Source organism: Zalophus californianus, chromosome 1 (genome assembly GCF_009762305.2).
Source record: "Zalophus californianus isolate mZalCal1 chromosome 1, mZalCal1.pri.v2, whole genome shotgun sequence".
Classification (NCBI taxonomy): Eukaryota; Metazoa; Chordata; class Mammalia; order Carnivora; family Otariidae; genus Zalophus; species Zalophus californianus.
The window spans coordinates 46,527,966-46,550,999 of NC_045595.1; the positions used below are offsets into that span (position 1 = coordinate 46,527,966).

At 46.7% G+C, this 23,034-nt stretch overlaps 1 protein-coding gene across 8 annotated transcripts in view; it reads left to right on the top strand.

Moving 5' to 3' along the window:
* Positions 1-23,034, top strand: part of ITPR1 (inositol 1,4,5-trisphosphate receptor type 1) — a 320,344-nt gene that overhangs the window by 236,923 nt on the left and 60,387 nt on the right. For all 8 annotated transcript variants that reach the window (XM_027586400.2, XM_027586401.2, XM_027586403.2 and 5 more), the window contains 5 exons: positions 8,467-8,647; positions 10,332-10,585; positions 18,029-18,229; positions 19,789-19,899; positions 21,538-21,633. In XM_027586400.2, coding sequence (XP_027442201.1) covers positions 8,467-8,647; positions 10,332-10,585; positions 18,029-18,229; positions 19,789-19,899; positions 21,538-21,633 — 843 coding nt within the window. The remainder of the gene's footprint in view (positions 1-8,466; positions 8,648-10,331; positions 10,586-18,028; positions 18,230-19,788; positions 19,900-21,537; positions 21,634-23,034) is intronic.

Here is a 23,034-nt window from a genome sequence, read left to right on the forward strand (position 1 = left end):
GGGGTGTGGATTATAAAAAGCCAGGAGGTGTTTAGAGGTTGACAAACTCTTGCTCAGGTGAGAGGTGTTTAACAAAGCAGAGAGGTCGCAAGCATGGGCTGATGCGGCAGACAAGTGGGGCCTGAGTCCTGGGGCACCACCACCGTTTCCTAGCTGTGTGACTTGGCAAGTTATTTAACCTCTCTGAGCCTCGGTTTCCTTATCTGTAAAGTGGGGTTAATAATCGTACATACCTCATGGGGTAGTTACAAGGATTAAATGAGGTAATAGCTATAAAGCATTTAGGCAGCACCTGGAAAGTAGGAAAGGTTCAGTGACCATTCACTGTAACATAATTTATAGAAAGGAGGGCCCCAGGAAACGGTGACTGCTCAGTTAACCCCAGGTACAGTAAGAAACCCCACAGGTAGCCATTGCCGTCCCTCTGACACCTGCAGAGCATCTGTTCAAGCTCGGAAGGTCTGGTTGGAGATGTCCCCTCAAGTCCCCAAGACTCCCAGGGCCAAGTCTGAGGTCCTTGTGTTTCAGACGCAGGGTGAAAAGAGAAAAATCAGACTCCAGGGAAGAATTTCCGTCAGCCCCTGGAAGTTCAAGCTTTGAGCACTGTTCAGCAGTCACATTTTTCAAATTCTTGGACTCCGTCTGAGAACTTAATTCATTTTGCAGCAGATAAGCGACCAGAGTGAATGTCATGGGCCGTGGTGGTCGGGTCATGTCGTACTAGGCAGTGAAATGGAAAAGCTCATTCTCTGGATTCCCTCCAGGCCCAGCACAAGGGCTTCTAGAGGGTGGGCCAGTCTCAGTGTGGAAATGCTTTCCTGTGGGGCAGGATCAAAGCCTCGAAGCTGTCCCACTGGCACTGTGGACTACTGCCCCCAGGCCGTCCCTGCTCCTGTCATGCTCCATCCTGGATCCTGTCTACCCCTGCTGCCTGCCACTCCCCATTCTTTTATTTAAGATGCCCATAAAGGGCTTCTCCCTTCAGAAAGGCCATGTGTGCCTGTAGGTGCCGGCTGGCTGGCTCTGTGTTCTGGGGTACATAGTCTGTCTTTGCCCCCCAAGTCTCTGAACTCTGAGGAAGATGGTTTTTCAGGAAGGTGCTCATGTGCTAACCTTCCCTGGTGTGTGTCCAGTGCATGGAGCAGGTTTCTGTCTCCCATTCTTCTCCTGGGACCTCTTGCGTGCAGGGTAATTGAGACTGTGACCTCTTGCCCCTAAAGAAAGGAGTGTCCAGGGTGCCTGGGTGGCTCAGTTGGTTGAGCAACTGCCTTTGCTCAGGTCATGATCCTGGAGTCCCGGGATCGAGTCCTGCATCGGGCTCCCTGCTCGACGGGGAGTCTGCTTCTCCCTCTGACCCTCCCCCCCTCACGTGCTCTCTCTCTCATTCTCGCTCTCTCAAATAAATAAATAAAATCTTTAAAAAAAAAAAAAAGGAGTGTCCACCCACTGCCTGCCTGTCACTAGAATAGCTGCAAACTGTCTGCTAGTCTCTAACTTCAGGCTGCCTCTTATTTCAGAAGCCAGGTGGGCTTGTCATCAACCATGTTCCACTTCTTTGCAAGACTTGCATGGCCATAGTGGGTGGCTGCCAGGCTAATTAAGCAATACCTTAGTATTTTCGAGTGATCTGAAAGGATGTTTTCATTATTATTTTAAACTAAGACCTCAGTTCTTGAGTTTCTCTACAGTATAAGCAGCCCAAGGAGGGTGAATTGTGTCCACTTGACAGTTACCAAGGGTGAGAACATGCCCTCAGGCCATTGTGTCAACCAGCCACAACCCAGCATGGTCAGAAGTGAGTGGCTTGCACAGTCGGAGACAAAGACTCTGTGTGGCCTTGGCAAGTCTCTTCCCCCGCTTTAGGCCTCAGTTTCCTCCTCTGTAAAATGTGGAGGGCCGGACTAAAGTGGTAGGTTTCCAAACTATGTTCTTTGTAGCTCTGCAGCTCCAAGGAGGAGTTCCAGTGACAGAGGGTCCTTCCCACTCTGTTTCCAACCAAACAGTTCCACCCGTATCTCTCAAACGTGGGGTCTTTCCCTAAGGTGGTGTTTGGGGAGAGGAGAAGAATGGGTTTCTCTGCTGGGAACAACATTGGAAACTGCTGGAATAGAGTGCTTCCCGCTTTCACATTTTGTGATCTGTATTTTATTTTTTGTGGTTCTGGTTTTTTCAGCTTGGCTTACAACAGCCATGCCTAGGTCCCCTCCCACTACGGCCCTCCAGAGCTGCCACGGAGGTGGCCGCTGCCCATGCTCACTTGCTCACCTGCTCCCACCCCTGATTTCCTTAAAGCCATGCCAAGCACACCAGTTGTCTGTGATGTTGGGGTTGGTGCTGTGTGTCTGCCCCCAGACCAGCCTTCATTTCCTTTGAGTTCCCTGTCCGACCACTGGGGCTGGTCTTCTGTGTGTTCTCAAAAAGGCAGGATGGTAGCAAGGGCCTGGGATGGGGGGAGCAAGAAGCACTGCACCTCCCCCAGCCCAGCTCTCTCATCTATAACAGGATTGATGAATGACGATATCTGTCTTGGCAGTCTCCTTAGATGCTGACAAGACAGCTCATGTGGAAGGGGCTTTGAAACCACATGTGTTTTGGAGATGCATGGAGGGTGAAGAAAAGTCAGCTGTGAGGGTAGCAACACAGGTCCTTCTGCTGGCAGAGATGGCCTCAGAGGGTAGCCCTTCTCTGGACAACTTTATGTAGTTCTCTAGCTTTCTGGGAACAAAGCCAATCTTCTTTTCCTCTCTCCCTTTTCATCGTGACATAATTCTTATACTATAATATGCATAGATTTTAAGTGTACAGTTTGATCAGATTTGACAAATGTGCATACCTGTATTTGGCTGCTGTAACAAATTACTACAACCCCAGTGACTTAAAACAACCAGACTTTCTATCTCACAAGTTTGACATGAGTCTTAACTAGGCTCACATCCAGGTGTTGGCAGGGCTGCGTTCCTTTCTGGAGTCTCCAGGGGAGAATCCGTTTCCTTTTCTTTTCCAGTAGAGGCTGCCTGTGTTCCTTGGGTCACAGCCCCTTCCTCCATCTTCCCAGCTTCTTCCCATCTTCCTCACTGTGAGCTCTTCTTCTGTCTCCCTCTTCCACTCTTAGGACCTTTGTGATCATTGTCCCTCCCCTGAATAATCTAGGATATTCTCCCTCTTTTAAGGTCAGCAGCTTTGTTTCCCTTCTAGGTTCCAGGTTTTATTATTGTTGTAGTTATTTCTACCACACCTTTATTTCTACCACCTACCACACCTAGGCTGTTTACCACCAGCCTAACCAGGGTATTTCCTTCAGTCCAGAAGTTTCTCTTGTTTCCCTTCAGGCTCCCCACTCACACTCCCCAGGGGCATCCACTGTCCTAAGTTCTCTAACCACCATGTAATGTTGCCTGCTCTAGACCAGGTGAATTTTAAATGGTTACCTCAAACTTGCTAGGTGGGGTGCAGTGAAACCTTTGGTAAAGCAAAACAATCTCTACTTGGCACTGCTGGCTCTTAGTTGGAGAAAGGGGCGATTCATAGATTCAGGGAGGAAAGTAAACAAGTAGCTTGTGGAAAAGGCCCTGCTTCAGAAATGACAAGATGTTGACAAGGATGCCAAGAAAGAGAAACCCTCTAACACTGTTGGTGGGAATGCAAGCTGGTGCCCCGACTCTGGAAAACAGTTTGGAGGTTCCTCAAATAATTGAATATAGAGCTACCCTGTGACCCAGCAGTTGCATGACTGGGTGTTTAGCCCAAAGATACAAATGTAGTGATCTGAAGGGGTACATGCACCCCAATGTTTATAGCAGCAATGTCCACAATAGCCAAACTGTGGAAAGAGCCAAGATGTACATCGACAGATGAATGGATAAAGAAGATGTGGTATGTGTGTGTATGTGTGTGTATGTATGTGTATATATATATATATTTATATGTATAATGGAATATTATGCAGCCATCAAAAGGAATGAGATCTTGCCATTTACAAAACAGAGGATCATAGGGGAAGAGAGGAAAAAATAAAACAAATGAAATCAGAGAGGGAGACAAACCATAAGAGACTCTTAATCATAGGAAACAAACTGAGGGTTGCTGGAGAGGGTAAAGGGATGATGGGCATTAAGGAGGGCACATGATGTAATGAACACTGAGTGTTATATAAGACTGATGAATCACTGGCTACCTCTGAAACCAATAATATATTGTATGTTAATTGAATTTAAATTTAAAAACGTAAGTAAATAAAACAAAAAGAAAAGAAAAGGCCCTGCTTCAAGAGCCTGAGGCCTGGGAGGCCAAGTACCCACCTGCTCTGGTCTGAGGTCCCACCTGCATCTGGGAAAACAGTCCTGGGGAGGGTGTTCCCTTTCCCCTCCCAAGTCCTCCAAATACAGTATCACAGAAAGAGGTTTAACAAACAGGCTTTTGAACTATGTGCAGAGCCCTGGTCTGGCTGAGTCCAGACCACACTGGGCACCAGAGAGGGGTGGTAACTGCCTCCAGGAGCCTCTAACTGAGGGCCCCCGTTCCTGAGCCCCCCCGTTTCTCCCCATGGCACATCTGGGGCAGGTATCTTAGCTCTTCTGCACTGCTGTCGCTTTTCACTTCTCCTCTTACACAAGCTAGTACTGCTTCCCTTCCAGAGACCAGGCTTCTTCCTTCCAGAGTATCTTTAATTAGATTCTCAGGTGGGAGACTTGAGGCGACAGCTCTTGACTCTCACAGCATCTTGGTGAGGTTACATTTGTCACAGTGTGGGCATCTCGGGGGTATGCCAACTACTTGATGTCCATTATCTTTTAAGGTCCCCTGATCTCTCAGACATGAGTAATAACTTGCCCTATAGAATAATTTTTGTGTGAGAAAACGCACATGAAGGTTTACTCTGGGTTCCTCGCACCTTATAAGCAGTCAGGAAGTGTCGGTCATTGTGCGTATTACTGTGATTTTTCTCATTAGATCTTCATAACCACCGTGCAGTACTGTTACCATGCCCATTTTACAGATGAGAAAATTTAGGTTTCAGAGATATCGTCACTTTCTAAGGTGATATCAGCTCACAAGTGGCAGAGCTGAAACCCTGGGGTCTCTGACTCCAGAGACAGAATTCTCACACTTCACTACCCTGCCCTAGCCACTTAGGGGGACCCCTTTGCTGTGGGGTTTTCACATTATACTAATGTGATGGTGGTACAAAAAAAAAAACAAACTAAAAACAGTGCTCAGCAGGCCCTGTGCTAAGTGCTTTGTGGGCACTGCGGCAGCCCTTCACATGGGTTCAAAGAGGCTAACTTGCCTCAGGTGACAGAGCTAGTGAGGGAGGGACCCAGGGGCTTCTGACTGGAAACCCTGCCCTCTAACCCCTTCATTCAGGACAGTTTTCCTTCCTTCGAGGCATTGGCAGTATTTCTCCTTTTGATACTTACTAATAACCATGATGGAGCATGCCTCCCATTTCAGCTTGATGGCTGGGTATTCCAGGGACTTTGGACTGCCCTGAATCATCTCTTCCACCTTCCAGCCTCCGGCTTTGTTTAGTCTTGGTCCTCTGTGCTTATTCATGTCTCTGTACCCTCCCTAGGGTCTACTTTCTTATTTTCTTGACCACATTCTGTTTATAGAGCAGCTTCAGATCCTTGAAGGACTAAGGACTGATATAAATAATGCACAATAAATATAGTGGCTTTTGCAAAACATATATAGAAGTGTGTAATCCTCAGTCACTTGCCCTTCTCCCATTTCATAAGAGGTTCCCTTCCCCTGACCCCTATCAGTTGACATCTGTTGCGTTAACCAGCTAGACGTTAAGCAGTGCGGTTTGTAGCTGGTGATTGCTCTGCACTGGGTTGCGCTGTTACCAATGACAGATGGTGGGCTTTAGTTATTTATTTGCTTACCTACTTAAAGTGCATTTTGTTGTTGTTTTGTTTGTTTTTGAGTGACCAGATTGTCCAAAGGATGCTTTTTAAGTTGCCTCCATGCAACGAGAAGACTAATGGGGTAGCAACTAAAGTTAATTTCCAAGTGGCCCCCTTCTGGTGCAGTCTCCCCGTGACCCCCTTTGGGTGAAATATTGTATGGCTTATCTTGGTAAAATATGTAGTCACCATAATTAGGTGGGTAGAGGTTGAGTTCTTAGTCCCCACATCTCTCCTTTTGTTTGTAGATGCTTCAGCTCTCAAAGAAGTGAACAGTTAGAACTTGCTTTTTCATATTTGAGCAGTTTTCCAGAATTAATCTATGTTGGGGATTTACTTCTGGCACAGCCACTGAATATAAGCAGGATCTGATTGAGAGGCTGTAGTTAAAAGGAGCCATGAAGTATTGGGTTGTATTCATTCTTTCATCAAATGATTAGGAAACTCCTATGTGTTGGTGCTCTGGAGACAGCTGTAAAGCATACAGGTGAGGCACCTGCCCCCTTGGAACTTAACACTCTGCATAAGACATACAGTAAGCAGGTGAATGACAAATACAACAGAGACCCGTTGCTATGAAGAGAATAGGGCAGAGGAGAATAAGCAGTTGGCCAGATTGCTGCTTCAGGCAGGATGATCAGGGATGGCCTCACTGAGGAGGTGATGTTAGTGCAGATGAGGGGACCCTAGCCATGGAAAAGAGCCAGGAAAAGTGAAGAAGAGCAAGGCAATGGCCCTGAGTGTCTGATACAGTATTCTTTTGCCAGCCTTCTCTTGGGTCAGTTTCATAAGGATATAAATGGCTATTCTAGTAAAACATCCTTGGGGTGATTATTGAATCACTGTGTCTTTTCCTTACCAGGCTACCAGTTTCAAGGGGGGCAGGGTCCAGGCCTCTTTTTGCTCACAGTTGTATCTCCTATGATGGGCGTAGTGCCCAACACATGACAGGTGCACAGTAAATACTAGATGGATGGATAAACAGATAGATAGATGCACAGGCGCATGAATGAATAAGAAAATGGATGGAATGACGAGTGGATAGATGAAATGGTAAGAAACCTAAAAGAAGATACAAGGTGGTAAAGGGCAATGGAGGACACAGAAGACTTGAGCTTGGTTCAAAGAGTGTGGGAGTCTGGGAGGACTCAGTGACACACAGAATAAGGCCAAGCAGTAGGTAGGCGATGACTTGTACTGCCACTGGGAGCTGTTGGAGGGGAAAAGATAGAACCAGGGAGCACAAATAGGAAGGATAGCTCTTGTGCTGTATGTTGAAAACAACCAGAAGTAAGGAGGAACAGTGAGAAGGGGAGGAAAGAGCACAGTCAAGAAGTGCTTTGTCAGCCAGTGAGACTGACATTTGTCAATGCAGCATAGGGGCTAGTGTGGCTAGAAGAAGGGTCATAGCGATTGCAGTTGCCTTTTGGCAGATGGACACGTGGTGGCTTTCCCGGGGCTTGCTGAACCTGGCAGCAGGTGTTGGGGGTGGGGGAGGTGGGGCGGGGTGAGGGATTGAGGAGTTAAGGGGCCACAGTGGCTGGTAAGGTTTTACTTCCTTCTAGGATTGCAAGCCTAAGGCTACCTTTGGTAGGGAAATGCCATCTTTCCAAATGGGGGAGGATGTGAAATCAGAAAGATCCAACTGGGAGAAGCAAATATATTGTTTGGAGCTTTGTTTTATTCCTCTGGAAATGACCGTATTGTATTTTTATGTAAATAATTCGCAACAGCGTGGTGTTTGCAAAAGGGGTGAAAAGAGAAGACTCATAAATGAAGTTGAGACACCATATTGTGTTTTCACATCAACATTGTATACTGTTGCTTGCAGTGGGCCCAAAAACAAATGTGTATCCAAGAGGCAAACTACCTGTTAACTTTGAGCTTCTTCATTTAACCACTCTTTACCTGTCCTTCAAGACCTGATTTGAAAATCACCTTTTCCACAGAGATTTTGGGATCACTCCGGCCCACTGTCATCCTTGCCAAGCTCTGAGCTTCTAGTATATAACTGTCTGTTTGGCTTCTGGAGTACTTTTTACTGACACATTTTTGTTTTACTTACGGACTTGTCATCCTAACTTGCTATGGAGCCCTATAGGGGCAGGCAGCCCATCTTACTGATCTGTATATATTCACAGGGCTGTGCAAAGTGGAGAGGCTCATAGAAGTCCTTAAACACATGACAGGACCTGCAATAATCACCAAAACTACGTCATTTCCGTTGTTGATGGAGTTGTTTTGGGTGTGTGTAGGCCCTTGTTCTTAGTAGCCTGGAATCTCCCCACCACCCTTTAGCATGTGTCTCAAGCCTGTGTGTCTGCTCCCCTGGTGGGACAGGGGACATCCCCTGGTGGCTGCTTTAAAGTCTCTGTATAGAAAACCTCAGGCCATACAATCCAGAGAACGATAGTGCGTGGAACCCACTTTGGTCCAAACCTAGACTGTTTGTGAGGTTTTGCAACTGGCTCTGATCTCCGTGAGATTTTGGTGTCTTGAGTGGGATTAGATCCTTAGTCTGTCTCAGTGTTGAAAATCTGTGGGTTTTCCTCGGCAGCACTCCTTTTTCTGCCGGTTAACAGAAGATAAGAAGTCAGAAAAATTCTTCAAAGTCTTCTATGACCGAATGAAGGTGGCCCAGCAGGAAATCAAAGCAACAGTGACCGTGAACACCAGTGACTTGGGGAATAAAAAGAAAGATGATGAGATAGACAGGGATGCCCCGTCCCGGAAAAAAGGTAAGTGTTCCCCTGTGTACAGCCCTCCCACCAGCTGGACCTCCAGACTCCAAACTGTATTCCGACTGAGGCTTTCAGGAGAAGCAAACCGGTCTGGTTATAATGTAATTCTCCCCAAGTAACCAGAGCTGAACTGCCATGCTTTGGCAGTTCTTCTCCTGTAAAAAATTTACATACCTTCTTCTTGGTCAGGCTCAAGCTTTTATTGTCAGGAAATCCATTTGTAACATTTTCCTGTAATTTTCTGTTCAATGGTAAGGAAAGTTAAGGAAGACACACACTTTAGGGGCGCCTGAGTGGCTCAGTTGGTTAAGTGTCTGACTTTTAATTTCAGCTCAGGTCATGATGTCAGGGTTGTGGGATTGACCCCCGCATCAGGCTGCACACTCAGTGGGGAGTCTACTTGAGATTCTCTCTCTCCTCTCCCTCTCCCCAGTGCTCATGCCAGCGCTCTCTTTCTCTCTCCCTCTTTAAAATAAGTAAGTAAATCTTTAAAAAAAAAAAAAAAAGACAAGCACTTTAAAACTGGGTGTCCATCACTTGTTACCTAATTCTCCCTTATTTATCTAAATTATCTGAAAGTGTCTAAAGTTGTTCATTTATGCTCTCACTTGAAGAGAGGTCATACTTGGAAGTACGTAGATGCACCAGTGTTCGAGTCAAATGGCTGTGAACAGGTGAATGAGCCACTCCGGGCCTCTTTTTTTGAGCTTAGAACAGGGTTTCTCAGCCACAGTACATATGGCATCTGGAGGATGAGTTGCTGGAGGAGCTGTCCTGTGCGCTGCGGGAGGTTTAACAGCATATGTGGTCTCTACCCCGTAGATGCCATCAGCCTGTCCCAGCAGCCTACTGGAAGTGTCCTCAGATTTTGCTAATTGTCCCCTGGGCAGGGGTGGGCACAAAATCAGCTCTAGTTTATAACCACTGATCTAGAATGGGAGTAAAGAGAAGAAGAAAGGCTAACATTTACTAAGTACTTTCTATGAATCAGGCACTGTTCAAAGTCCTTTACATCCTTTACTTCATTTGGAACTGAAATTAACCCTGTAAAATAGAATTGTTATCCCCATTTTACAGATGAGAAAATTGAGGAGTGGAGATTAACTTGTCCTTGTTAAGGCTATGCAGTGAGTGGGCAGTAGAGCCAGGATTTGAACCCAGGTGGTCTGGCTCCAGAGCACCAAACTCCTCACTCTGATGCCTAGTTACCTCCCAGGGTTACTCAGGGGATTCGATGAGGTAGTACACAGTGCCTGGGTACTTAGTGGAAAGCACTCAACCTGTTGTCACCACAGTAACAGTAATTACAGTTGTGGTCATTGTTATGTTGCCCTCTCAGAAGCTTCTCTAGGTAGAATTCACTGATGCTGTCCCCGCTTTGCAGATGAGGGCACTGAGGCCCAGAGTCATATAGGTTTGTGAGGTTGACAGAGCCGATACTAAGGCTTTTCCTCTGAAACAGTGCAAGCTTAGATGAAATGTCAGAGCCGTGAGCCAGTTGGCAGGGCGTGACTCAGTTTTAATCCTAAGGACTAAGAGAAGTGACTTCTTGGAGTGTTTGGCCAACCTTGAAAGATTTCTAGTGAATACCAGGACCTACATTTTTGAACATTATCTTTCCTGCAGTGAATCGTACTCCTGAGGACTCAGCAGCATTGAATGTCTTCTGTTTGCATTCTAGCCAAAGAGCCCTCGACACAAATAACGGAAGAGGTCCGAGATCAGCTCCTCGAGGCCTCTGCTGCCACCAGGAAAGCCTTCAGCACCTTCAGGAGGGAGGCTGACCCCGACGACCACTACCAGTCCGGGGAAGGTGCCCAGGCCACGGCAGACAAGACCAAGGACGAGCTGGAGATGAGCGCGGTCATCACCATCATGCAGCCCATTCTCCGGTTCCTGCAGCTCTTGTGCGAAAACCACAACCGGGACCTGCAGGTGAGGGCTGGCCCCTGGGACTTGCAGCTCCTCAGACATCTCTGCTCCCCTTGCTGCCACCAGCTTCCCTGAGTCGAGGACCCAGGATGGTTCTGAAATCTGGGCAACTGACATGTTTGTCTGTCTTCCCCCCCATCTCCACACGGACGGGAATCAAGTCTCTTGCTCACCAATGCAGGTGCCTGCCGCATACATAGTGAAATGTGGGTTGTGCCTGTGTGTGTGTGTGCATGTGGTAGGCTGCCATAGATGCACAGGTAAAACTTGGATGGACGGATGAATGATTAAATATACTAGACTTACAAAATCTGATACATAGAAAGTTCCAATTAAATATTTGTTGGTTGAATGAATGAAAAGTGGCCTTCCAGGGTTTTACACAAATAGGTGCTCAAATATATGTACTGAACTGATTATTTCAGAAACCTTTTGTTTACTTTTTTATTGATGTCAGGATGATAACAATGGCCGAGGTTTGGCACTTAGAATATCGTGGATGCTAAGTGTTGCTGATACTATATTCATTTTATAGATGAGGGAACTGAGGTTCAGGGGACATAGTTAGGGAGTGGAGAACCGGGACTTGAACCCAGGCCATCTGATGGTAGAGCTCATGTGGTCAACCACCATGTTAAGACAGAGCTTATTTTCTCCCTTAAAAAATTTCCCCACCAGCAAAGCCTATATGGAAGGACTAAGGATGGATTCCAGAGATGTCTCTTTCCTTCTTTTTTTTTTTAAGATTTTATTTATTTATTTGACAGAGAGAGAGAGAGTGTGTGTGTGTGTGTGTGTGTACAAGTAGGGGGAGCAGGAGAAGCAGGCTCCCTGCTGAGCAGTGAGCCCGATGTGGGGCTCGATCCCAGGACCCTGAGATCATGACCTGACTGAAGGCAGCCACTTAACCGACTGAGCCACCCAGGCACCCTCAGAGATGTTTCTTTCTACTGAATGGGCATAGCTCTGTGGAGCCAATCACTGCCCAGGAGCAGCATGCTAGAGCACCAAGACCTTGGCCATTGCCTGGTTTTGCTGCTGGCTTTTGGGAAAAACACCCCTCTCTGCCTAAAAGGGATTGAGGATTAACAAGAAAATTGTGTTTGAACAACTCCACTAAGATAGAATCTTGCCTCCTAAAATAAACAAGTTGGCAGTGGTAGTTCAGTTATTTGAATAATGATGGTATGAAAAGGAAACAGTGGTAAGGAAAAGGTGCACTCTTAAAATATTTGCCTTGCTGACTTTATCCATCAGGTGATTTGATGGCCTTTCACACGTCACCTGTGGCCAGAACCCTTGGGGCTGCCACCGTAAATCACTCCTACTTCAACCCTGCCACACAATCTATGCCTGGAAAAGTTGAGTAAGAAATTACATTGTTAAACAGTAAGACAGAACAATGAAATGGAACTGGGTGAAGTCTGCAGTATTAACAACTTCCATACTGGTATTTATTTTTAATCAAATTGGTCTGAAGAGCCTGAGCTTTGAAAAGACAGGTATATCCAAGGTCATCCATCAGCCAAATCTGGCCCATATTTAAAAATGAAAGCATTTCCTGTAAGCCCCATTGGGCTCTTTTTCCACATTGCTGTTCATTCATTTCCTCCATTGACCTTCCCTGCTTGATCCCTCTCAACGTCTGCGTGTGGGATTCCGGCTGTTAGTTTTTCTTTTCTTGCCTATTGCTCAAATACTCTTACTTTGGACTTAGACCATGTCGGCCCCAGACCCACTGGCCTGGGACTGCCTAGCTCAGCCGGGTAGAACAAAGTATTCATGACTCAAAGATCCAGGGATGGGTTATGGTCTCATTGGCTGGTGTTCTGTCTGCAGGCCAACTGTGCCCTCTCCACCTTCCATATGTACACCATTAGTCATGAGGGAGACTGGCCAAGGGAGTGTGAATGACACCATGGAAAGCCAGGCTGTCCCACCAGCAGGAAGGCAAAGCCAATTGTGGCATCTTTGTGGATGGGGAGACCTCCCTGCTGCTGGGGCTATTTTGAGACTTGAGCTCGGTGGTCAGGGCCCTGTACTGTCCCCCCAGGCTGCTGTCACTGATCTCCACTGACCTTGGGCTCCGAGGGGAAGTGGGTTGAGCCCATGCCTGTATGTCATCTGGGTGAATACCTGCTGTATGCCCGGCATTGGTGGTGACAGAGACCTCACCCCTTCCCTTACAGAGCTGAGAGTCTTGGGCAGGAGCCACTTGGGGAAACCCAAGATTGCTGTGCAGCATGATAAATGCTATAGTGGTGTCATCTTAGGGGTTTTGTGGGTTCACAGCAGGCAAACCAACCCACTGTGCTGGATCCAGGAAGACTTTTCAGAGGACCCAATAACTGCCAAGTTCTGAACTAACACAAGACTGCCTCAAATAGAATCCCTCCACGAATGTCGGAGGGGCAGTGCTGACATGCTTGCTCTCAAGCCTGGTCAGCTTTCATGGACCTGTTCTGACTCCTCCACGGTACCCCTTGATTTCTCTTCTTTAGCCCCATACCCAGAGTCCACTGTGGAAGGAGAGTAAGGCTTTCATTGCACGAATTTGCCAGTTCTTGTGTGGAAGTCTTCACAGTGTTAGTTTTGTACCTTAGCTCTTCACATAACTCTCCTTTGAACTAAGGCCCTAAGAACCCCATGGGCAGAATCACCTTTTAATGAGCCCTTCCAAAATTTGATTCTCCAACACATCGCTCTGTGGAAAACAGTATTGGGGGAAAGGGGAGTGTAGAGTATATTTTAATATATTTTTTTAAAAGTCTTACAGGTTAAAAAAAAAAGTCCTAGCTTAATCTTTGAAAGTACCATAAACATTTTCCAAGTCAGTGGCTTTACACTTTTTTGGTTTTGGCCACAGAATCCTTTGTTTAAGATCTTATGCAGAAATGTACTAAGTAAAGCAGATGAGAGCAAAGCTGTTCTATTCAGAGTAGAAACTACAGAGCACAAGAACTTTCCTTTCCTCCCGTAACTACCAGAGCCCTGAGAGGTGGTGCATTCCAGGGATCCCCCTGGGTCCTGCAGGGCCCGTGTGGAAAACCGATGATCTCAACCAGTGGTTCACAAGGATAAAGGTTAGAATCATGTTTAAAGGCTCCCACTATGTCGTACACACTGAGGTATTGATAAAATTGCTCTGATAAAATTATATTTGTAGAAATCTGGTTCTCAAAATGATGGCTTTGAGTGGGATTCACCTACTCTGAGTGCCACCCTGTTGGCAGTGTTCCAGAGCAGACGGTGGATCTCTGGGTCAAAGTTTGCTTGTGTACCAAAGGGAAAAGACTTTCTCACGAGGACAGAATTATTGCCCCCCCCCCCCCCGCCCCGGTATAAAGAAGTACTAACAAGCTCCACGAGAGAAGGAATCCAGCCTTTTGAAGTTGCCCAGCATCTTAACTTTCCTGTTGGTAAATGTTCAATAGAGATAAGGCCACTGCTTTTGACTTTGCCAAACAGACAGCTGCTGCCTTAAGCAAGCTTTGTCCACAGTAGTAAGAAACTTACTGGGAAGAACTATTCTTGAGACGTTTTGCCTGTCTTTTCTGTCCTTCCCCTGAGGGGTTGGCTTTGCTTTTCAGCTCGGTTAAGGAATGCAGGTCTCTTACCACTGACATCTGTATGAGAACAGACTTGAAATCTTTTCATTTCTCAATCCACCCATCTTGACTTGGTCCCTGGCCCTCCAAGGAAAACCACAAAAAGAACAGGATTTCTCTAGCCTAAACAAGGCAGGGTGGTGTGTGTGCTAAGGGTGAAATCTATTCCCTGAACATAGAAATAGTCCCTGTGAGCCTCCTAGTGAGTGGCATCCCTCTGTTTTTGTAGAGGACAGAGGAAATGGATCTGAGCTAGGGAGGGGGAGATTCGGGCTTGACACTGCAAAAACCATGAGCTGTGGGAGAGGCTTTCAAGAAAGGGCAGCCAATTATCCTTCATGAGGAGTTGAAACACAACAGGCTTGAGGACTTCACAAGTCCCCTTTCCTCCATCCATTCAATTTAATTCAGATTATTTTAGCCAGTGTTTATGAAGCACCTGGCATGTGCCAGTCACTGTGCTAGCTGCCAGGCACCCCGTGCTATCACCATGGTCCTGGACGGAGCTGACAGACATCTCTGTAAGCACATCATGAAGTGTAAGGAGGGCTGAGAGAGTTGTGTGCCATCCTCTGATCTCACTGGAGTCAGGAGGGCTTCCTGAGACAAGTGACTTGAGATTCCATTCTGAAGAAAGATGAGTTCATTGGGGTAGAGATGGGGAGAGAATGACAGGCAGAGGGAATAGTGTGCCTGAAGCCCCAGAGGAAGAGAATGAAGAGTGCTTGAAGAGTAGGAAGAAGTTCGTTCATTGCTTCCTGGCAGAGAGGGGGTCATGGTGGGAGCAGTGATGTCACTGAGCGGTGGTGGGGGAGCATGGTGGGAGCAGTGATGTCACTGAGCAGGGGGGGAGCATGGTGGGAGCAGTGATGTCTCTGAGCAGGGGGGGAGCATGGTGGAAGCAGTGATGTCTCTGAGCAGGGGGGGAGCATGCTGGGAGCAGTGATGTCACTGAGCAGGGCGGGAGCATGGTGGAAGCAGTGATGTCTCTGAGCGGGGTGGGGGAGCATGGTGGGAGCAGTGATGTCTCTGAGCAGGGGGGGAGCATGGTGGGAGCAGTGATGTCTCTGAGCAGGGGGGGAGCATGCTGGGAGCAGTGATGTCTCTGAGCAGTGGGGGAGCATGGTGGGAGCAGTGATGTCTCTGAGCAGGGGGGGAGCATGTTGGGAGCAGTGATGTCTCTGAGCAGTAGGGGAGCATGGTGGGAGCAGTGATGTCTCTGAGCAGGGGGTGAGCATGCTGGGAGCAGTGATGTCTCTGAGCGGGGGGGAGCATGCTGGGAGCAGTGATGTCTCTGAGCAGGGGGGGAGCATGCTGGGAGCAGTGATGTCTCTGAGCAGGGGGGGAGCATGGTGGGAGCAGTGATGTCTGAGCAGGGGGGGAGCATGGTGGGAGCAGTGATGTCTCTGAGCAGGGGGGGAGCATGTTGGGAGCAGTGATGTCTCTGAGCAGGGGGGGAGCATGTTGGGAGCAGTGATGTCTCTGAGCAGGGGGGGAGCATGCTGGGAGCAGTGATGTCTCTGAGCAGGGGGGGGAGCATGCTGGGAGCAGTGATGTCTCTGAGCAGGGGGGGAGCATGCTGGGAGCAGTGATGTCTCTGAGCAGGGGGGGAGCATGGTGGGAGCAGTGATGTCTCTGAGCAGGGGGGGAGCATGGTGGGAGCAGTGATGTCTCTGAGCAGGGGGGGAGCATGTTGGGAGCAGTGATGTCTCTGAGCAGGGGGGGAGCATGTTGGGAGCAGTGATGTCTCTGAGCAGGGGGGGAGCATGCTGGGAGCAGTGATGTCTCTGAGCAGGGGGGGAGCATGCTGGGAGCAGTGATGTCTCTGAGCAGGGGGGGAGCATGCTGGGAGCAGTGATGTCTCTGAGCAGGGGGGGAGCATGGTGGGAGCAGTGATGTCTCTGAGCAGGGGGGGAGCATGGTGGGAGCAGTGATGTCTCTGAGCAGGGGGGGAGCATGGTGGGAGCAGTGATGTCTCTGAGCGGCGGCAGGGAGCATGGTGGGAGCAGTGATGTCTGAGCGGCTGGGGGGAGGTATGTTGGGAGCAGTGATGTCACTGAGCGGGTAGGGGCATGGTGGGAGCTGTGGCACATGAGTTTGAGAGGCAAATGGCCTGGAGAGCCATGCTATGAATTTCAGCCTTGGACATCCAGGCCCTCTCCTATCCTCTTCCTGAAGACTTCTCCCTCCCTCTCTACATGATGAGGGGCTCAGCTTGGCCCTCAAATAGTTAGCGTCTTCCCTAAGGAACGGAATCAAGGAATGGCTATGAAAACCTACCATGGCTTCGCATGGCCTTTAGAAAAACAATCATCTTATGAAAGCCCACATGGTCCCAAATCATCCGTCCTTCCTCCACCACCCTCCCTGACCCAAGTGATTGTTCAATTTTTAGACTAGTTAGAAGGACTTGAGCATGAACAACTAAAGTTAAGTTAGGAGAGTAGAGGGAAATGGTTAGTTGATGAGTCCAACATTAAACTTTGTTACCAGCTTTTAATCTGTACATTTATAAATAATTATACAAGGAATACGTGAATAGATTCTTTCTATAAAAGTTCAAATGAAGATAAGTTAGTTAAAAAGAATTATTCCTCTCCCCCTCCCTACCTCTCTACCCAGAGAGGACTATTGTTGGTTTGGACAACAAACTAACTGGTTGGCTGGTATCTTTCCAGTCATTCTTCTGTGTATTTGGATGAGACCAGTGTATACATACTAATCCGTTATTTGCCTTTTTGGTTTTTTTAACTTTTAACAGTATACCCTAAAGATCTTTCCATATTGGCACATATGGACCTACCTTAGTGTTTCTAAATTGTAATATTAAATGATGTTGGTATACTATATTTACTCCTCAGTTGATGGACATTTAGGTTGTTTCCAGTTCTTCATTGTTACAAACAGTGCTATAATGAACATCCAATATATACTTTGTGAATAGAAGTCAGTATCTTATAGAAGTGGAATTACCATGTCAGAGGTTACATTTATTTTATATTTTGCTTATATCTTTTTATAGTACAGTCTTCTATGATAAATATGTAACTTTTACAACTGCTTTAAAAATTTTTCGCAGTTAATTTTTGCTTCTTTTTAAGAAGAGATTTTAAGAAGAGTCTCTGAAAAAAATCTCTTCATCAAAATAGACTCTGCTTTGTGAGGTGGTTGAATGTGGTTTGCTTGATTTTGTTGAGGAAGTACCTACTCTTCTGTCTCGTTAACATTATAGGTTTAGCTGGAGAACATAAATTTAAGCACATGCACACAAGCACACAAACGTTTACTCATTCTTGCCCCTTCCTTTAATAATTAATGGAAATGGCCAAAAAAAACACCCAGGTTTCTGCCATGGCAGTGAGCTTAAGTCAGCCTGTAAACACCGTATTTTGTTATGAACCATCCCTAGTACTAGGCTCCAGGCATTCAGCGTCCAGACCACACCATTATCTTTTAAACATAAACATTGCCCTTTGAAATGTCAAATGCTTCTGAACCCAATACCTGGTGGGAAGGGCATGGGCTGGAGTGGGAGAAAGAGAAAGGGGAACTCAAAAAGCCTTTAGGCGTCTGTCAAAGAGGAGCCCTCCTCCACAGCCTCACATAGAAAAGCACCTTGGAGAACAAGCTACAGTGTTTGGTGGCCATTGCCATAGACCAAGTCCACAGTTGACCATCATGGGGGCTGACTCTTCTCTCCAGTGCTCCGTCTCTCTGCATAATTGCTAATCAATTCAGAGAATCAACCAATTAGACCCCAGCAAAATGGCAGTATGAATGACCTTTTCCCTCTTCTCTCTGACTTTGCTCCCCCATTCTGGGCACTGCCCAATTGTAGAACTTCCTTCGTTGCCAAAATAACAAGACCAACTACAATTTGGTGTGTGAGACGCTGCAGTTCCTGGACTGTATTTGTGGAAGCACTACTGGAGGTCTTGGTCTTCTCGGGCTCTATATAAATGAAAAGAATGTAGCCCTCATCAACCAAACCCTGGAAAGTCTGACTGAATACTGTCAAGGACCATGCCATGAGAATCAGGTACTTCCATTTTTATTTGGGGGTAGGGAAAAAAATGTTCATTATTTGGGAAATGCTGTTGACAGGAACTAGTTCAGAAGTCACAAAACATGTGCCTGTTGGCCTAGGAAGTCACTAGAACTAGAGATCTTTTTTCCAGCAGTCAAGAAGGAGCTATGACACTTCATCATGCTTTAGGACTTGACCTAATCATAGGCACTGGCAGGCTTGTCCTTGGTTTCCATGCGTGGCGTGACATGTCTTGGCTTGATTTGATTTAAATGTCCAAATTTGACTAACTTGATTAGGGGTAGATAATAAAGTTGGAGTTCAGTGAAGACCAGAAGACTGGGCTCGATTTTAAATGCTGGGAAAGACTCAACCAGTGGCTACTTAACGGGGAAAAGTTTAAAGCTAGCTAGAGAGAGAAACCTTGCTACCCACAAGACAGCTTGAACAACATGAGGAAATGTTCAGTTGAGATTTTAACACCACAGACATTCAGAGAAAAGAAAGGCCCATTAGTCTTGATGTTGGCCTCTCAAGAAGTAGATTTTTAGAGGGTAACCCAACCATTTCTTAAGTAGAATGTTCATTGCTTATCCGTGGCATATTGCAGACTTTGTGAGTTTTTGCATTGATACTAGGATGATTATGATTTTAAACTCGAATTTTGGCTCTATTCTGGCTGAAGGGGGTAGACTACCACTGAAATTGCCAGTTCTAAACTCGCTTGACGGGGAAGGTATGATATGCTGTGTTACTTGGGGAGCAAGGCCACGACCTTCACTCAGGGGAGAAGAATGACTGACAAAAGGGACAATTCATTGTGTATCAAACACCTGGTCATAGTTGGCTATAAATATGAGGTTAGCATGTGTTGGATCCACTTTCCTCCCTTGGTTCACTGATAAGACAGATGGTGTAGTCAAAGTTGAAGTGAAAAGGAACAAAAAAATTAAAACAGGCTTGGGGGAAAAGGCTTTATCTAACATCTAAGTGAATTTCCTTATAACCTCAAGTTTGCTTTTCTGCCAAACAGAGATCTGTTAAAAGGCACATACTGGAATGGATTCTGCTGCAAGTGGGGACCTTACCTGGGGGAAGATGATTAATTTTGGTATTGTGTGAATTAAACAGGAAACTTGCTTTCCAGGCTTAAGCCTTAAGCAAAAGTATGCAGTACGAAAACCAAGTGATGTAGAGAGAATGGAACACACCTTTGAAGGGGAAAACAGGTCTCAGAACTCAGAATCAGTCACACACCGTATTTTCCCTTAAGAACAAAAGCCAACTTTACTGCACTGTTTGGATTAGACACGACCAATTTATCAGTTACAGTGCATGGGGACTTTCCTGCTGTTTACTGTTAATTCTGAAACTAGCGATTTTCATCTGTCTTTTATTTTTTACCACTTTCTCACGGAAAATTTGCAGCTCGCCCCTAGAGACATTACTGGGAGTGGCAAGCATTGTGTTGAAATAGCAGTTCAGCCTCTTGGCTTTTGACATCAGATTTATGACCAGCATATGTGTAAATGTCTGTGTGCGTGTGTGTGTGTGTGTGTGTGTTTCCTCAGAACTGCATAGCCACCCATGAATCCAATGGCATTGACATCATCACAGCCCTGATCCTTAATGACATCAATCCTTTGGGAAAGAAGAGGATGGACCTTGTATTAGAACTGAAGGCAAGTAGGAATTGAAAGCAAAAGACAGTAGCATGTGAAAATAGTCACTTTTGTGTTTTGCTTCTGCACGTGATACGGTCAATGTTATGAAACTAAATACGGCAGCTCGTTTAGACTAAATGAATGATCTATGTTGTAAGTTCTGACTAAAATGCAAAACTTCAGTCTTCCCCTCCAAATAAGGGTCTTAGGACAGGATGCCACTTCTGATGTTGATTTCTTAAGCATATCCCCCCAAAAGAAAACCCTCATTTGTATTTAGGAGTTCCAAAGATTCTTTAAGAGTCCAAAGACCTCTTGGGTGTCCAAAGTATTTCAGACTGTGTTAGCCTCACTGAGCACATTTCCTTTTTAACTGTTCCCATGTCGGGGCATGTTGAGATCCGTCCTCTCTCTCACACCCATACACAGCAGTGAACACTTTGTCATTGTCACAGAATTGCCTAGAACCGCAGGGTTTGGCTGAAAAGCTAATCTATGTTTATTGCATAAACAGTGTCATGGGAAAAAAAGGTCATTAGAGAAGGTGTTAACACAGAAGCCCACAGGAATTGCACAATTATTTTTATTTTTCCTTTAGTATTTAGAATGGAGAGTCCAAATTGATAGTTGATTTGGGGGTATGATTTAAATGGATTTTTTTGGTGGGTGTGCTATTTTTAATTCCTTTGACAAGCTGTGTTGTAGAATTGACTTGAACATTAATTCAAGCTCATGTGCCTGGCTCCCATTTATCAGAATGTATATGATGAGAGCCTGAAATGAACAGAATTTTATGTGCTACTCATCAGCCTTCCAGTGACTTTTTCAACTAATCCAGTAATCTGTGGATTATGGTAGAAATTTGTGTGCTCTGAAAGGCCACTATTTGATGGCACAGAATCCTGATCGAATTGTTGTGACCCATACTTGGGAAGGAAAAAAATACTTCCCCCCTCTTATGAAAAATAGCAAGAACTTTCCAGTCCTATACACAAAGAAGCATACAGGTTATCCTAGGCCCAGGACCTAAAATGAGGTCAAGCCAAGAAGTACAGGGTGTGGGCACATGAAAACTTTGAATGAAATGGGAAATTAGGGTTTGGCATGCATACGGTGCTCCTTTGGGTCACCTTTGTTAACTGGTGTCAGCTGTACTCTCATTATAATATTAGGGGTTATGAGAGCTGATAGTAATATTTTAAGAAAGAGAGGAATTACCTTAATTGCCTATCTTCTCTGCCCTGTAAGCTTGAATAACAGGTTTAAAGCCACACCTGCCCTGAAGGCATCATGGGTCCAATAGCAGGTTCTTCCCCAACCACTGGCATCATGGGGGTGCCAACACACCCATAAACACCCATGTTTAAATTCCCAATTTCCACTAGGACTTGTGTCAAGTAACATTAGGGAGAAGCTATGCCCAAATAAACATGTTCCTCGGAGACTCAAAGCAGAATCTGCAGTTACAGTTGGGGTCTGCAGTGGCTAGTTCTCTGTCACGTGCGGGTGGGTTTTGCTGTGCTAGAACCGTGGTTCTCCCGCGGGATGTCTGTCTGTTTGGCCAGGCTGCAGTGCTTGCCTCAACTGGGCACATGCATTCGGGCCAGCTACCCCAGGCTGCTCCTCTCCACTGTCTCCTCCCTTTGTCCCAATTAGAACAACGCTTCCAAGTTGCTGCTGGCCATCATGGAGAGCAGGCACGACAGTGAGAACGCAGAGAGGATCCTTTATAACATGAGGCCGAAGGAACTGGTGAGTTGGGTGGCTGATCCCCTGGCCGTGACACGAAGCACAGTCAGAGCAGGATTTGTGGCAGAAAGGGAACCTGCTGCCTTGAGTTTTCTTAAGGATGCCAAAGAATCAGCAGTCTAAAGAGAACATCGGACTCAGGCCTCCGACCAGGCTGGAGAAAGGAGGTAGTGCTGCGAGTGAGTGGGGTCTGCCCTCTCCCCGAGGCACAGCCACAGACGGCAGCCGCCCTCACCTCTCCTTTCCCCTCCTGGGGGCTGGGAGCCTGGCAACCTGGAGTTCAAGTCCACAGCTCTCCCTTTCGGCCCCGTCACCTTGGGTGGGCAGTTGACCGCTGTGAGCCACAGTTTCCTCATCCCTAAAGGGAAGATGATAATATCCTGTAGGCCAGAGGGTGGCTTTGGAGACGAGACCAGACAGTTGGCATCAGGCCCCTAGCACAGCGCCCTCCGTGAACTGTAGTTCCTTCCTCCCCCTTCCTCATTCACTGCAGCTCTTCGTGCTCTGTCTGCGTCCAGAGCTAAGGAATCCCCATCTCTTCCAGGGGCCAATAGTCAGGGCGACAGAAGAGTGTTTCTTGGGTGCCGATGTCTTGGGTTTTGTGTTTTTTTTGGTTTTTTTTTTTTTCAAAGAAAACACAAATCTTGTTTGTTTTTGCAGGGTGATACTCACAATGGGCTGTGACTTCCAGGGTGGAGGTTAGTGCTGCAACCTGTGAGACAGGCAGCTATCAGAGACAGTGAAATGAGCTGAGGAGAGAACTCTGTTGGGACTTTTTCCCACACAAATAAACTGTAACTGACAGCACTAAATGAGGGCACTAAAACTTTTCTGTTGCCTGGTGACCTGTGTGCGCTGGGGGCCAGGCTAAAGTCCCTTCATGTATTCCTTGAAATAAAGTTAACAGTGAGCCCAGCTCTTTGATCTCTGAGGTCAGGAGTGAGTTCTTAGCCTGAGATGGACTCCCTCTCTGAGTTTACATCATAGCTTATGTAACTGGGGGCGTGGGGGGAGGGGAGCTTGAGGTGTCCCTCGTGAGTAGGAACAGAATGACTTCATAGAGACCCCGTTCCAACTCTCATGGACCCATGGACCAACAACATGCCCCCATCTTGGTGGGGGGAGAGGGGTTAATGTCAGCCCCCAGGGCCATGGGCACCACAGGCTTCTGGGTGGCCCCCTTGTGGTTGGAGAACATCATTCCCAGCTCACGGCAAGAGTCAGAGGCTTCCTGGAACAAACATGGTTCTAAGAATCCACACAGAAGAGAAGCACTCATGTCTAGGACACATCTGCACATATGTGTGTGCATATACATGTGCACATACGTGTATATTCTGGCCCCCACAGCCCATGCAACATGTTGTCTATTCAGTTTGGTATCAGAACTAACAGGAAATCCAG